General features: G+C 37.0%; 1 protein-coding gene across 1 annotated transcript; it reads right to left on the minus strand.

Annotated features, from left to right (window-relative positions):
• Window positions 1–1,064: 1,064 nt before the first annotated feature.
• gas1a (growth arrest-specific 1a) lies at window positions 1,065–4,501 on the minus strand. Its single transcript, XM_084113783.1, has one exon. The coding sequence runs from the start codon at window positions 3,404–3,406 to the stop codon at window positions 2,621–2,623; it is 786 nt and encodes a 261-aa protein (XP_083969909.1). The 5' UTR covers window positions 3,407–4,501; the 3' UTR covers window positions 1,065–2,620.
• Between the last annotated feature and the right edge of the window lie 11,644 nt (window positions 4,502–16,145).

The raw sequence follows: 16,145 nt of genomic DNA on the forward strand, positions 1-16,145 counted from the left end.
AACCTGCAAACATGTCATTTTCCCTTCGCAGAAAAAGTTTACCAGCAATCAAGCATGCCAGAACTTGGCACAAATTTGTTCATGTATAAAACGGAAATAAACTTAACCGCAACTGGCACAACCCATAAGGAAACGGTTATATGTTAAAATACAAATTATAATTGAAATTGGTTATACATTTCTAATGGTGGAAGTTTAGTGTAATGCATAAATTTCAGCATTTACAAGACCAACTTGGGAGCTGGTGCGATAGTGGATAATAGTCAATACTGGATGGTTAAATATCACTTTAACTGACCAGCAAGGGTCATCAGTTACACTGCAGATAAAATCAATTTTTAAAAAAGATCAAATTAATCCTTTTTCGAAGTCTCATCAAGAATCCTAAAAGTAAAACACTTCAAGAGAGTCCGCACACTCTACCAAGGAACAAGTCCTCAATTGCGAGATAAAATCAATACTTTACTGAAAAAAGGGCACATGTCAAGAATCCTGACACTGTAGAGTTGAAGTTCACTCTTATCCTACAGTCGACACCCTTCTGAGAGTGAATTTCTGCTGATTTTCTATTTCAGTAGCTAAAAAGATCCAAATATAGAACTTGTTACAAGATAATCAATTTGTGGTTCATGTTGTTCTGCTACTGTTTCTCTGTTAGTTTAGACTTTACTGCTTTATACTTGCAGTTGTGGTGTGCAGACAAAGGCCTTTAAGCAAACACAGTGATTGAAAAATAAATAAACCTCTGTCAGTCTTGGCCCAGATGCAACACGGACACCCCAGGGAAAAGCCACTCGCGCTTTTGTGTTCACATTCTAAAGATATCCAAATATCAAGAGTTTATGCCTTCAGCAAACACTTCTGTTTGCTAAGGCGTGTGTCAGCACTTCAAGCTCCTTATGTCTGTGATACTTAATCTGTTCCTGAAAAGCTCTGCTGTGCTAACCAGCATATTCTAGATTTAGCATCGGAATCCATGCATGGTCACGCATGGAGTCAATGCATTGAAACTTCCTAATGACATAATGAAATATAGCAAACATAAATAAATTACACATACTCGGTTTGAGTCTTTGCACTTTAGTTTTTATGCCTTCTATAAAATGAACATCACTGAGGCAGTCATACAGTGGATTTAGACATTTCTACACAGTAAATAGTTCATCTTAGATAACACAATAAAAAGATTCTCTGAAAATCTGTACACTGTACAATATCTTAAAAGGAAAATAATTACAACAGACATTTAACTTCCCTTTAAAGCTGGAATCATCACCCTTTGTTTTCGAAGGTTACTTTATGACAAAAATAAAGTTCTCTCTCATGAATCTCTAGGACTTCCATAAGGTTTATCAAATGTTAGCTAATATAGAGATCTACTCATTCTTTCCAGCATTCCAAACACTTACAGAAGTTACCTATCCAAAGTCGTTTGCAACTTTATAAAAATACTTTACATATTTAAAAAAATCTAATTTTATATTGGCAGTGCACAGTTTTATAATTACAACTTTCACTGTTAAAATGTCTAGGTAACAAAATAAACTTTTTCTATATCTTTATGGAAATAAATTTGTCTTTTACAAAACAGCACTTGAAATAGGCAAGTTGGTGTTTAAGGCAGTTGACTGACATAAAGTACTTTGTATCCCTGCTCTTTAATAACTTCAGAAACAGAATTTTAGCTTCAGAATTAAAACTTACAATAGACAAGACATTGTTCACCTGGGCCGAATCTGAAATGTAAATTTGCATAGTGAATCAAAACACATTTACAATGTGACACTTTCTGGAAAGGAACTGCACCTAAATGTCACACAAAGCTTAACTTGTACTCTTTGGAGAAAAATCATGTCAAGCTCTATTAACATTTATTCCTTAAAGCTAACTCATGTCTATTTTTTTATTTTATTTTATTTTTTTACTTGCTAGCAAGTAATCTAATAGTGACTTTTTATTTCACTGGATTCATTAGCTAGGCTATTACATTCATTCTTGCTAGTACTTCCATTACTTATTCCTTTGCTATTAGTCACTATCCCTAGTCATGTCAAATAGTGATAAGTAACTAATCCATTGTTACTGGTATGACATTGCTGACTTTTGCTATTAAATTTTATGGGGACATGTGGTTCAGATATAACCTATTTCACTTTTCCAAGAATAGGCTACTAAACTAAATATACACACCAGTCCACTGGTAACAATTTTAAACTTTCTAGTAAGATTTTTTGACTGGAATTTCTAAGTTCATTTAATGTTATGGCTACAAGATAACCATTCTGACGTGACATTGCATATGACCAGTAAAAACAATTGTAACTTGTGAGAAAATAAATGTTACTAGAAAAATATGGGATACATATAGTCATACTAGCAACTTCTGGAATAGCTACTAGTAACTTAAAAACACGTAATGAACACCTAACAAAAGTTGATAGTCACTATTGGGTTACTTGCTATGAAATAAAAAAAAAGTACAACAAAGACTAGATGTTTTAAGGAATAAATGTTGATATAACAGCTTGCCATACATGAAGTGGAAAGCAGGAGAAAATTGACAAAATGCACTATTCCCGAACAGCCGTTGGAGCAGATCATTAACTCGCCTTCAAAGTGATCAAGGAAGCGGCACTAGAGCCAAAATGGATGCCACCACCACAGTCAAAACAGAACATGCCACAAAAGCAGAACCTGTGTTCCTCGTGGGCTCTGGCTCTGGGTAATCCTCATCATCAGGCTCATAGTCGTCCAAGCCACTGGAGCCTTCTTCATCCACAGGGGGAGAGTCAAAGCAAAGCGTTTTCATACTAGTTTTGATAAACTCGCATATAGTCCGCTCCGATCCATCACAGACGCAAGAATCCAGGAGCTGAGCTTTTGGTAGTTTGCGCATGTAAGCGATGACATTGCGGCATTGGTTCGAGCAGCTGGAGCCGCTGAAGAGTTTCCCGCAGTGGAATAAATAATCGCCCATCGCGCTTCGGCACTGGTTGTCCCTTTCGCACTGGCGCCGGGCTTCGGTGCAGCCCATGCTGCTGGTTTTGGGCAGGCACGGCTCGATGGCTCGTTTGATCTCCCGGCAGCGGGGGTCCGAGGCGCAGCTGCAGTCCTCCAGCGCCGGGCCGCTCTTGGTCAGGTTGAGTTGCACCAGCGACGAGATGCAGTGACTCGGACACTTCTTCCTCTGGCCGCTCAGGATCGATTCGCAGGCGTGCAAATACTGGTCATACGCGTAATGACACTCGGGCTCCGACTGGCAGTTTAATATCGCTTGCCAGCAAATCAACCGACGGCCGTGGTGGTTGGAGGAGGCGATGGAAAAACAGCTAAAACACACAAGCACACAAGCGAAAGGCCAAAGTAAAGTGCGCGCGCCCCGAACCAAACTTGCACAAGTTGCCATATCGAAGTCTGTAATGGTTTGGTTGCCGTCAGGTCAGTTTTAAGCATATATATTTCATATTCCCATTGCATCTACGGAGGGAACAATCCCTCAGATCATGTTTTGCAAGGTCCATCCAAAAGAAAAAAGTTTGTTCCACAATTGCGGTGAATTTATAAAGACATTTTCCTGTAATCCATGTTTTAAAAGGGAGCCTAAATTACGAAAAGTGCTATTTCCAGCAAACGGCTTGTTCACTCCATCATCTTGGGTTTTGCGTGTCCGTGTGACAGTGCGGTGATTCCTCTCTTTCCACCTCTTGTCTTTCTTGTGGGTAGAAGTGAAGAGCTCACGAGCTCGTCCTTTCGCGTCTCGCGCTCACATCCAAATGTGCTCCCGAGCTACTCGCATCAAGCTTCCCCGACTGAACTGATAAATTCTCGAGCGTGCGCTTGTCGTCCGTCATTAAGTACGCTTAGGGACGCAAACAGATAATAACACAGCGTTCAAATACACACACTGGCCCCTTTCTGACCCGCTAGTTTTGCTTTATCCATTCTACTCCTGCGGAACTTTATGGGATTTCTATTGGTCAGACCGTTTGTTGTTGCAAATCTCGACGTCAAGTAAGGGGCGGGAAAATGGAGGTGGGGCATGATGGTTCAGGAATGGTCTCTCTCCAAAAGGTTTGGATTACCTCACAGCAGAAAGTGAGTTAGAAAGACCGACTATACTGCTGTTTCTCAGACGTTGTCGAAATGATGTGTGTTCTTGGGCAGTATATCACAGCATTTGATTTTGTGCATCCAAGAACAACCAACAACTTTATTGCTGAACAATATAAAATCATAAATTACAATTTGTCATCAATAGTCAATAGCTAAACGTAAATTATTTAAAAGAAACACACAGACACACACACAAAGTATGGCAAGATTGTTGATTTCCTATTGTTTTCGAAAGCAGTCTCTTATGATCACAGCCTACAGTAAAACAGTAATATTATGGAATATTATTACCATTTAAAATAACTGTTTTAATATGAAATGTAATTTAGCCTATTCCTGTGATGTCAAAGCTGAATTTTCAGCATACTTCAGTCTTCAGTGTCACATGATCCTTCAGAAATCATTCGACTATGCCGATTTGGTGCTCAATAAACATTTCTTATTATTTTCATTGTTGAAAATGGTTGTGCTGCTTAATATTTTTGTGAAGCAATTATTTTTCAGGAATCTTTGTTTAATAGAAAGTTCACAAGAACAGCATTTATTTGAAATATAAATTTTCATTATAATGTCTTTACTGTCACTTATCACATCAATTAAATGTGTCCTGACTATATAAATGCCTCATTCATTCATTCAAAAGTACAAATGTAGCTTATTTAAAATATTATTACCAACCCCAAACCTTGTACGATAGTATGTATTTAGTATGCATTTTCATTACAGAGGGCACACAATTATGTAAACAATGTCTTTCATAGAAAACAATTTCTCCTTGTAGACCTAAAGATGTGTTGTTAACTAGCTTTTAATTTGGAGTCAATTTATGAGTGTTAAGTCAAGCCAACTTTATGCAACTTAAATATGAGTTTCCATCTATGCTCATTAAATCTAACTAAATAGCCTATGGGGTTTCCTGAAGGAATCTAACAAATGTTTAGTGGAAAGTCAGTTTTCTTTTATCAGATGTTACTGCATCTGTAATGGATTTATTTCAAGAGATTCTGAAATGCAAAATCAGAATCCATTTCAGAAATACAGTATTTGGCCTTTGCTAAAATGCATGTTACCATGCCAGATTTCATTTTATACGTTTTTGTCCTTTTAGACAAGATCTTACGAAATAAAATCTGCAAGTGGAAAATGCATTTTGGGCGAATGCCATTTCAGCTTAATCCAGGAATGTTTGAAAATGATATATATTCCTGTCTCGTTCCACCGTGTCTAGTCGATTAGACAATAGAAAAAGAGACATTGGCTAAAAGCATTATCAACTCTGGGTTCAGATATAAAATGTAACGGTGAGCCGTGACTTCTTACGTGTAAAATGATAACGTGCAAGTTCACACTTGAACATCAAAAGGGGGCATTTGCTGATGCTTAGGATGGAGGATGAGTGGGTCCACCTTGCACAAAGAGGGTTTGTGTTTCAAACACTACTCTGGAGTTAGGAATGTACCTTTAGGCCACTGTGCACCGAGCTTCTGACCCTAAACAATGAACTCAATGTCAGTTACGGATGGTCAGATCTGACAATGACGTTTTTGCACCAGTTCTAGGTGATGGATGTAGGGAACTCTATACCCTGTGAGTCAGAAGTCTTGAGAGCACAATGATTTGATCCAGAGATAATAGTTGACTCACTCAGTTTCTTATAGTAGGCTAAGATCAACTTTCCAATTTTTACTGTGGTGAATTTAAATATTGCCGAAAAATGATAACCACACCAAGCATGCTGTTCATCAAACACCTTTGTTTCTATTTTCTCTCAATACCTGAATCCTTAACAGCTTTACTTGGATATAAAGGAGATCTAAATAGAGGGAGGAAAACATTTATAAACAACATTGTTGTTTTTTTTGGCAGGTATAGATTTAAATAAGCCAGATGCTCATGCAAGAGAACTGCATGCTTTTACTTTAAATGGGGATTCATTTAAATTAACAGCACACAGCTTTAAATGGGGATACAAGCCTCAACTATGGGACAAATGCAATGAAGTCACAGCACAAATTAAGTCCGTCCATGCTCATTATGAGAGAAACTTCAATAAGTACACATTATTAACTTGACTTGTTTATGTTATACACAGGAACAAGATGGTATTTTTGAGCAGGGCTTTGGAAATGTATGGGTGTCGTAAATGAGTGCTGATTTTTATCGATACAGTGAAAGTAAAGCATACAGAAACAATCCACTTATATAGATATTTATATTCCTGTTAGAACTTTAAAGCAGAATTATTATTGGTTAAAGGGGTAATTGAAATAAACAGAATATGTTTCGTCTCTTATTCCATTTTCTAAAATATTAGGGTTGTTTCTTTGCTTAATATTTTGTGCCGTAGAATTACAGTCAAATGTTAACAGTTACCTTGCAATGATTAAGGCAAAAGGTAGAAGTCACAGATTATAATCTTAGCTCAACATGTATTGCCAATTTATACGGTTTTAAAATAAATAATAATGCACTTTATATGGCTAAAATCATTTTTGCTCTAATCTAAGAATACCTTTCTTACACTTTGGGAGGACTTAATGAGAAACAGAGTCCTTACAATAATCCGTGGGGTGCTGTTGCCAAATTCCTGACCCTGATGGATGACCCCAAACAAAAACTCACCCGTGCTGTAATTAGAATAAACTCACATTACCCCCCCCCCCCACACACACACACACACACACACACACACACACATACACACATAGCAAAACACTGAAATCACACAACAAGAACATGAATACATTTTTAATACATTAATCAATCATTTAAACTATAATACTATAACATACCTATAAATTGTTACGTTTCAAACAAAAGAACAGAGGCATTTCAGCAGGATCAAGTCAAATGGCTATACAATATTTTGAGATTGTTTTTATGCAAACATGTTTTAGTTCTATTTGGGAACCATCCTATATGGATCAAATAAGAATTCTCTTAAAATCTGCTAAGATCCTACTGGATAAACCTACTTTCCCCAAAAATAAACTGGAAAACAAATTCAGTGTATCCAGTTGGATCTTAATTTATTCATAGCGGATTGGTTCGAAATTATGATACAAATGATTTTAACATTCCTACAAGAAGTTGTGACACAAAGCAGCTGCTCTTGGTTTTATTGCGGCTCTAAACACACCGACAACTGTTGTTAGCGCCATGATAGAGATATAGACAGCTGCCCTATGTGTCAGAATCAGTTGAGTAATAAGCTTTATAACATAATCATTCTGGTTGTATTGTTTTGATTTTTTTAAAGCATTATATCTGGACATAATTGTGCTTCATTCTTTTTCATGAACACAACAAAGTCAAAAAAACGAACACAAAGATATTAAGCCTTTCAGGGAGTATAATCAGTATCTATGTGGAGTGTCTGGAATCCAGACATCAATATTTCAGTCAGGGAGGATGTTGACTAAAAACTTCTTTCACTCTCATTCCATTCCAGCATTACCATCTCATCTTCTGACTAACACCAGATAGGAGGACCGATATCTTGCCAAGTCCTGTTTGAACCCACGAATCAACTCCCTTGATCAGCGCACACACTCACAGGCCAGCTGTTCCAACACATGGCCCCCTTCCCTTCCCATACTACAAGTGACTATTTATACAGGCCTAAGGGCCCATCATACCATTGCAAAGAGGAGAAGAATTTCATGTGTGCATATGGGGCCGGCCAATAAAGACATAACCCCTCACAGACATGACCTTAATCCAACAAACATGGAGTGCAGCATGGAAGAATTTTACTACATGAGACACAACAAAGCCTGACGGAAAATACGAGTGGCAACCACAAAACATTCTATATAGGCTTTAATGATATTTAGAAATCAAAGAGCAATGCTAAAGTCACGCAAATGCACGCCTGAGACTTGTTTGTTCAGAACTGAAGCTTTGGATACAGGGTCAGGTGTACAAATAATTCAGATATGAGTAATTCTTTGAACTTTCACTAAATTATTGGTCTGTGTTGTGTCCCACACCCACTTGCAATTATGCACAACCCTGCTAATCTTTCACAATAGTTAATACGCCAATTTGTTGATGTTTTTGGCAAGCTGCATTCATTACACGAATACTTCAAAAGCATATTAGTTAAGAGAGTATAAAATATTCACAGCCAAATAAAATATAACCACACCTGTCAAGCTGTGGTTGTGGGAAGATGTTCTCTGAATTTCTGAAGCCTGTTTCAAACACCTAGTCAGCCCTGTATTGGTATCTATAAGAAGCATAGCTTGTAAAACACAAGCTCGCGGAACCTTTAGTAACCTTGAGATGGTAAAGGGTAAGTGTCTAAAACGGCATGCAGGATTCCTCCTACATAATCAGCCCAACTATCACCCTCTTCCGTCGCCCTATGCCCCCAATTGTTGCAAAAAGCCTGGCCTGACCTGTCTCGTTATGGAGACCTGTCTGGTTATGAAAGAACGAGCAGGTAATGTGAAACCCTTAGCATGATTCCTCCTTTTGGTACCTTACGGCCATAGCCCCTGTTGTGTTATGGGGCCGCTTTGTTGGAGCGATCACTGTGGGCCTGAACGCTGGCCACCGCAAAGCTTAGAATAACTGAATGACACAATGGTTTCTTCTCTAAATAAACAGATGTAGGGAGACTGTTAAAACTCCTAGCCCCCTTTTTGCTCTGCCAGAATTTTTTCCCCCCCTCGTTCCCATCTGCGAGCTGTAAGAACAATTTCTCGCTCCCTTCCTCCTCTGAGAAATGGTGAGTTTTCATTCTGGGCAGCTGTGGAGCTGAGCCCTGCCCTTCTTATTTTACCACTTTGATTAGATGATATCAGCTATCACATCGAGTCCACATAATTGCATTTCACTAGCATTCTGTCTCTCCCTTTTCTTTCCCGCCGGCACATGTTAAGGAAATTGCATTTGTCAAGCCCTTAAGCAAAACATTTTCTGTTTTAGATTACAACAACAGTCACATTCTCTAGATGGGGTTTAACATTCAATTAAATGTGATTTACCTGTTACTAACACATTTAGAGAAGGGTAATGACTTCTATGGTAATATATGAGAGAAAATATACAGCATAGAGAATACAGTATCATTTAAAAGTCTTGAGTTAATACTTTTTTTTTTTAAAGAAATAAATAAATGAATACTTTTATTCAGCAAGGACACATTAAATGGATCAAACGTGCAATAAAGACATTTATAATGTTACAGAAGATTATTTCAAATAAATTCTGGACTTTTGAACTACTATTCATCAAAGAAAAAAACATAATGGTTTTACATTGATAATAATAAGAAATGTTTCTTGTGCACCAAATGATTAGAATGATAATGGAATGATTTCTGAAGGATCATGTGACACTGAAAACTTCTGAAAAATCTTTCCCCTCACAGGAATAAATTACATTTTTAAATATATTCAAATAGGAAAAAGAGTTACTTTAAACTGTAATAATATTCTACAATATCACTGATATTTTTGATCACATACAGCCTTGGTCAGTATAATACACTTTATTTGAAAAAAAAAAAAAATCTTACCACAACTTTTGAACAGTAGTGTATGTAAAAAAAACTATTACAAAACATTATGTGTGTTATTAAATGTGTGAAATTAATGTTTTGCGTCAACCATGTTCTTCTTGGTCTAGACTAAATTGAAACAGAACAATAAGTCTACATTTAACCTTTACATTTAACCACAGTAAAGTTGTGCAATTGCAACGAATACTCACACACAATCAGTTAATAACTCTGCAATCCACAATCAACTATGAAAATACCATTGTCGAAACTCCCATGAGAGGACTATGAATCATCTAAATAGCTTTGGGTTTGGAAATTTTGTGAGAACTTTGCTTTTACGGTCACAGTGGAGTCACATATTACGCTTTAAGCTGAATGAATTCAAAACAGCAGCACTGTTAAATAGCAATTAGACATTTAATATCTGGTTATTCATGGAATTACACATGGCAAATTATTGTGTAGGGTTATTACAGGATAACCTAGAATAATAGGGTGGGTTTGCATGTGTTGTTGTGTATGTGAATGATTATCAGATTCTGACTGGTTCTCTGTTATCTGTACAGCTCTCAGCCCAACTAATATATTCTCAGCTCTCCAGCTTTAAGCATGACCATGTGTATAAAAGCAAGATTGTGCCTGCAGCACAACAGGCAGCTGATATTTTATAGACACTTTATAGCTGCCACCATGTCAATCTTTCCTGTGGTCTTGATCTTGCATCAGATAAATACACTTCCATGTAATCCAAGGTTGAAAAAAACTAAAACAAATATTCTTGTGCCATCCAAAGTTGACAGAATTAATGCAGCTTTCATCACATGTCGCCGGCAAGCAGTTTATTTTAGCACCTATATAAATATGTTGTCACAGCCTGTATGTGTCTATACAATTGACAGGTATGTAAGGAAATATGCTTGAAAGTGTTGTGTCACAGTAAAATTTTACAGCATCCATTAATAAAGCTGTTTTTAATTGTGAACAGATGTGACCTTATTAGCCAAGTGATTATTCACAACTGCATAAATCTCACTCAGAGAAAATGCATGCTCAGCATTCACATAGCACAGGGTTTTATGAACCTATTTGTTACTATTATAAATGATCAAGAATCCAAGCTGTTGCAAATCTATACGAAAAACACTCTTTAAAGAAACTTTCCAAGAAACAGATGCTCATTTGCAATACACGTCTGAAAAAGTCCCACACAACACTCATCGCTTCACTCTCAGCTGAGCTTGGTTAATGTCAATATATCTTGATGCTGGTATTTTGCAATAACGCACTCATTAGTGTCTGGTTTCTGCTAGTACTGCCATTGCTTATGACTCTGGAGTCCCACAGATGTCTTCAGACATATTCATCACTTCTTGCCTAAAGGTCACTGCTCAGTAATCCATCAGGAACTTGCTTCTTTTCCTCCCGGAGTATGGTTCAGGCCGAGGTTACAAACATCACACTAGATTTATGTGCAGGGAGGTTGCACTTTTCTACCACGGGTTGTAATGTTGTGTGATTGCCATGTCATGGTTGCCCGTGCTAGTACATGGTTTTTAAAACCAGCTTGTCAAGTTTTAAGGCCTTATGGAGGACATGCTATCTTTATTACACTAAGCACATACTTTGTGCAAGAGTCTGTTTTACCCATAAACATTTGCAAATAACTGAAAGTCTAAAGTTTTTTCTTGGTCCAGTTCTTTTCAAACTGAATGACCATTTAACTAAAACAAGGGAACGAATTATAACACGTTATACAACCAATTCTAAATTAGTGGTCATGCTCTTTTGTTTTGTATATACAGTTGGTGGCGCTAGAGGGAATGAGTTGGAGACTCCAAAATTGCTATGCTGATAGTTCAGACTGTCCTTTATCAGTGTGCCAAATTTCATAACTTTCCCGCAAGCGGTTCTATGGGCTGCCAAAGACTCCAAGAGCGGAAGAAGAAGAAGAAACTGAATAATAATAATAAGAAGAACGGGAACAGATACAATAGGTGCCTCCGCACCGTTGGTGCTTGGCCCCTGAAAATAGGTAAATGGACATGCACAATTAAATATCTACCAATATTAAAAATCTCTAATCGGCTGAAAACTGATAGGTGCTAATATATCCTGCATCCCTAATTATAATTATATAGATAAATATAATAATATAGATATATACAAATAACCAAAACATTAAACTTTGTATGGTGTACCTTTGGCTGGCTCTCAGAATGATCAATAACAATATAATATTATCTGAGGAATAAATGCAATTATTGTGTTGGTTTTCTTCCAAACATAAGAAACTAAACTCTGCAGGAACCTGCCAATACTTATTCCAATGATCACGGTTTTCAGTGCCTGCAGCATCATGGTTGCTTGGTGCTCAAAACAAACAATAGGCCTATAAAAGAACATCGTAGACACTTATCCAGTCAAAAGAACAGATGATAAGTTTGGGTATGTCCTTACATAAATGCTACTTTCTGAGCATTACAACTCATAAATATTATAAATATGCCAGTATTGTTGTAACATGTTCAAACAAAAACACTAAACAGCCTCTTTGTCAAGAATTATCTCCACATCTTTATGTGTTTACTTCAGCTTTACATTATGGTTTTGCAGAGGATCATGCTTTGGTAACAATGCTTTGCAAATGAATATGTTTTATCTAAAAAATAATCCATATTAATGGATGTTGGGCTTGGAAAAGCACAGAAGACAAAGTTACAGATAAGATAAGATAAGCAGGTCAAGATCAACAAGTTTGGCAGAGCCACTGACAGCCATGTTATGTTCAAGAAAAACAACAGAAACTCTTATGAATAAAAAACATTAAAAATTATAATCACATGCAGGTGTCTATGCATTGTCTGACTTGATTCCATCTTCATCACATTGTCCAAATTCTGATCAATAAAGATTCTATAAATCAAGTATCTCAATAATAAATATATTGTTTTCTTACTCTATTTGTCTTTCATAGACTCATACAAGCAAATATTCACACAAAAAAAATGCATGCACAACCCTCCTGGTGGTCTTTCCTCACACAGAACACCTTAATCACAACCTCCCAAGCACTGAGAAACACACACAGACACACACACACTCACACACACAACTCTTCACTCCTTAAGGAATCGGACCACCTTCAGCCTCTGATATACACACAGTGCTGCTCATAAACAGTGGAAAGCTCATCTGCTCTCGCTTGTCTTTGGGATGTCACTGGGTCATTAATTCTAAAGAGAATCAAAAGTAGTCAGGGGTCTAATACAGGTCAGTTTCCAATATCTGTCAGCATGTAATTTCGCAAACTTTCCCTCTCTTGAACTTAAAGTTAAATGTCCTGTTTGTGGAGCATGAAACTATAGCGCTTATGAGTACTGACCTGAACACTGGTGCTTGTGCAAGTAGCCATGCAAGTGCTCTGCTGAGAGTTTAGGATGACTGTTTAGTATTTCAATCCTCGTTTTCTCTGTCTCGCTCTCCCTGCCTGCCCCAGAATACTATAACCACTTGACTTGAGCTGAGACCGCAACAAAAACATGGCAATATGATTTGGATTCACAGTAGACATAGTTCCCTGCCGCTAGACTCTTGTGGAATGTTTTCATTGTGGCCTCCTGTGTAGCCTATTAATTGGCCTCATGTTATGATCTTGCCCCGGGACAAGGCATCCTATTGGCAAAGCTACATTTAATTGAGTTTAACTGTGTGAGACCATGACCACTGTTGCAAGATGAAAAACATAAATCATGTCCATACGAACACAAAATACAAACAAAAGGTATTATAATACATGCATTTTGACCAAGTTAGTCGCCCTAAAACTGTGACGGTCACATGAAAAACAGTTCTTATGTTACCTTATATTATCTTCACTTCTTAGATCCCCATACATTTGTAGATTTGCCACATTTTGCTTCACTTTTTATTATTGTCAGGATTATGTTTTGTTTAGTTGTGTTTTCAAATGTGTTTGTTTATTTTGCTTCAATTTAGTTTAGCCTTGATTGTTCCCTTTTTGTTCTGTTCCTTGTCAGTGTTCGTCATTATTAACTGTGGTAAGCATGTGTACACTCCACCGTGTATTCCTGTTTTGTGGATTAAAGACTATTTCGATTGAATTCCTTTGTCATTCATGTTGGATTGCAACCACAACCATGACAGTTATACAGGGCACATCTTTTTCCACATCCTACGGCACAACAATCATCGTTTGAGTGTGTGGCACTCCATTTTCTGCTATTGTTATTATTTTGAACACATTTCTTTTCTATGAATCAGTAAAATGTGTTTTCAAAATGGGCTGCATTCAAGTCCAATTGTAGACATGCACTCACAGACTTCCCTAAGAAACCTCGGGGGAATCCCCAAAGCCATTTTGAAGTGTGTTCAACTTCATCAAGTGGTCAAGGGAAGTTAATTTGAAGAATCCCTCAACCCCTCAATTTTGACAGAGGTTAAGTCTGCTCAACATTAAGTCTGCTCAACATGTATACTTCAGGCAGATCCATATAGACCACAATGCAACACGTCACAGCAGGGTGTGCTTAATTTGCTCACACGCAACTAAGTGTATGATATTGGAGTTATTTTGACAAATTAACCACATTTAATATACCTTAAGCTGACTGTTTTTTACATAGTTATAGTTTATTGTATTGTTATCATTTTCATGTGTGAATTTTGTAATATTTTATATTTAATATAAATATATTAATCTTTGTTTATATTATTTTTTTAAAATCAGCTCCATTGCAGATTCCAAGTGATCAACGGCATAGAGTGTTCCATTTAAACACATTACAAGGGTCTGTAGTCTATATTTGTTCAATATTTTATACTATATGTTGGAAATGATTATTGTCATGTTCATTGTTTGTAATGTGACTGACATTTAAATAAAAAATTTTAAAACAAGTTAGCGTGGGGAAGGGCGCAAATAATTTTACTTAAACCCATGGGCTGCATCCGAAATTGCATACTCTCTTGAGTAGGTATTATTTTAAATAAGTAATTACTTCACAACCACTAAAAAAGTATGTTCTATATAGTATGAATGTGTGTAGTATGAATGTAATCTGGACTACATTCGGCATGTCATCATTATCATGTTGTCACAATTATGTTCTGTCTAGTCTGCACCTGTTCTCGTTAGTCCCTGATTAGTTTACCTTTCTCCACCTGTGTCTAGTTAGTTTCCTCATTTCCTCCTGTTCTCGTTAATGTTAGATATGGTTGTGTCTGTCCTGCTTGAACTCATCAAGTAGAGTTTGTGTTTACCCAGATCTTCATCTCGTGCCTTCAACTACCACCATAGCGTTACACATGTGACCTACCAGTGTCAGTTGCATCGCCTCACTGCCATTCATAAACCCTCTCCCGTGGCCTTATGGGATAGTAAAGTGTCCATCGTATGAACACTTCAGAATCTTGCAGGAAGTAGGTCATCCGGATTTTTTTTTGCCTATTCTTTCATGAGGACTGTGAATTTGGACATACTGTACTACTTTTGTCACATACTGTTTTTCGCCTACTATAGTGGGGATGTATGCGATTTCGAATGCAGCCATGGTCTAAAACGGTTTGCGAATCAATCACAATAATTCAGACACTTCACTCGCGCACTGAATCGTTTGGAGCAGTGTCTTTCTCCATAAAAACATGAAAACATAATGAAAAAAATTGTCACTGGATTACCAACGATTCATTTAAATCAAACCTGCAGTTGTATTCTATCGACTGACACGGATGAAGAAAATCTTCCAACACTTGCATATATAGCTTATGAGTGATTCATATTAACTGCAGGTAAAGCATTTTTCCAGCCAAAATGGTTAAACGAACAGTATCTTTATCAAAGTGAACCATTGCATTAACATGTTTCATGGACATGTAGGCTACCATATAAATACCATAGTACATGAAAATGGAAATCATTCAGTAACATTTATCAGAGTACAATGGTATTATTACAATCTGATACTATCACTGTATACCATGTTACTACAACAGTAGTTCACTTTTTGAAAGGTAACTTTGTGGAAAAAATAGTATTTGAGTGAGTCTTTTAGAGATGCTTTGTGGCCCATAGTCACATGTAATGCTACAAAATAGTACTGAAGGAAATGTAAAAATATTCTGACCCTGTTGTTTTTTAATTGCCTTTTTCCCAGTGAATCAAGTGAATCAAACCAAGGTTCTGTTCATAAAGAAGTGAGCCTGTTAAATGACTGTCACAATGCACATACTGTATCTTATAACAAGTTTTATCTTGGTTATAAAAAAAGTACCATTATAAATGTATCCATGCCTAACGTTTGTTCAAGCCAGGCACAAAAGTGAAAGTCCATCTATGGTGTATTTACATTTTACTTGTAAGCAATCGGCCTGTTAATTTAAATGAAGACATTAGTTGCAGTGTGATTTAGTTGGTTCACACAGCTGTCCACAGCCTGTCATGGCAGATTCCTCTATCTTTGGCCTAAGAAGCAGATCTAATTTGAGTTTTAACACCAGGCAT

Source organism: Abramis brama, assembly GCF_963993115.1.
Source record: "Abramis brama genome assembly, chromosome: 5".
Classification (NCBI taxonomy): Eukaryota; Metazoa; Chordata; class Actinopteri; order Cypriniformes; family Leuciscidae; genus Abramis; species Abramis brama.

Excerpts from the sequence above, each read along its gene's own strand:
- gas1a (XM_084113783.1), bottom strand. The coding sequence starts at position 3,406 with ATGGCAACTTGTGCAAGTTTGGTTCGGGGCGCGCGCACTTTACTTTGG.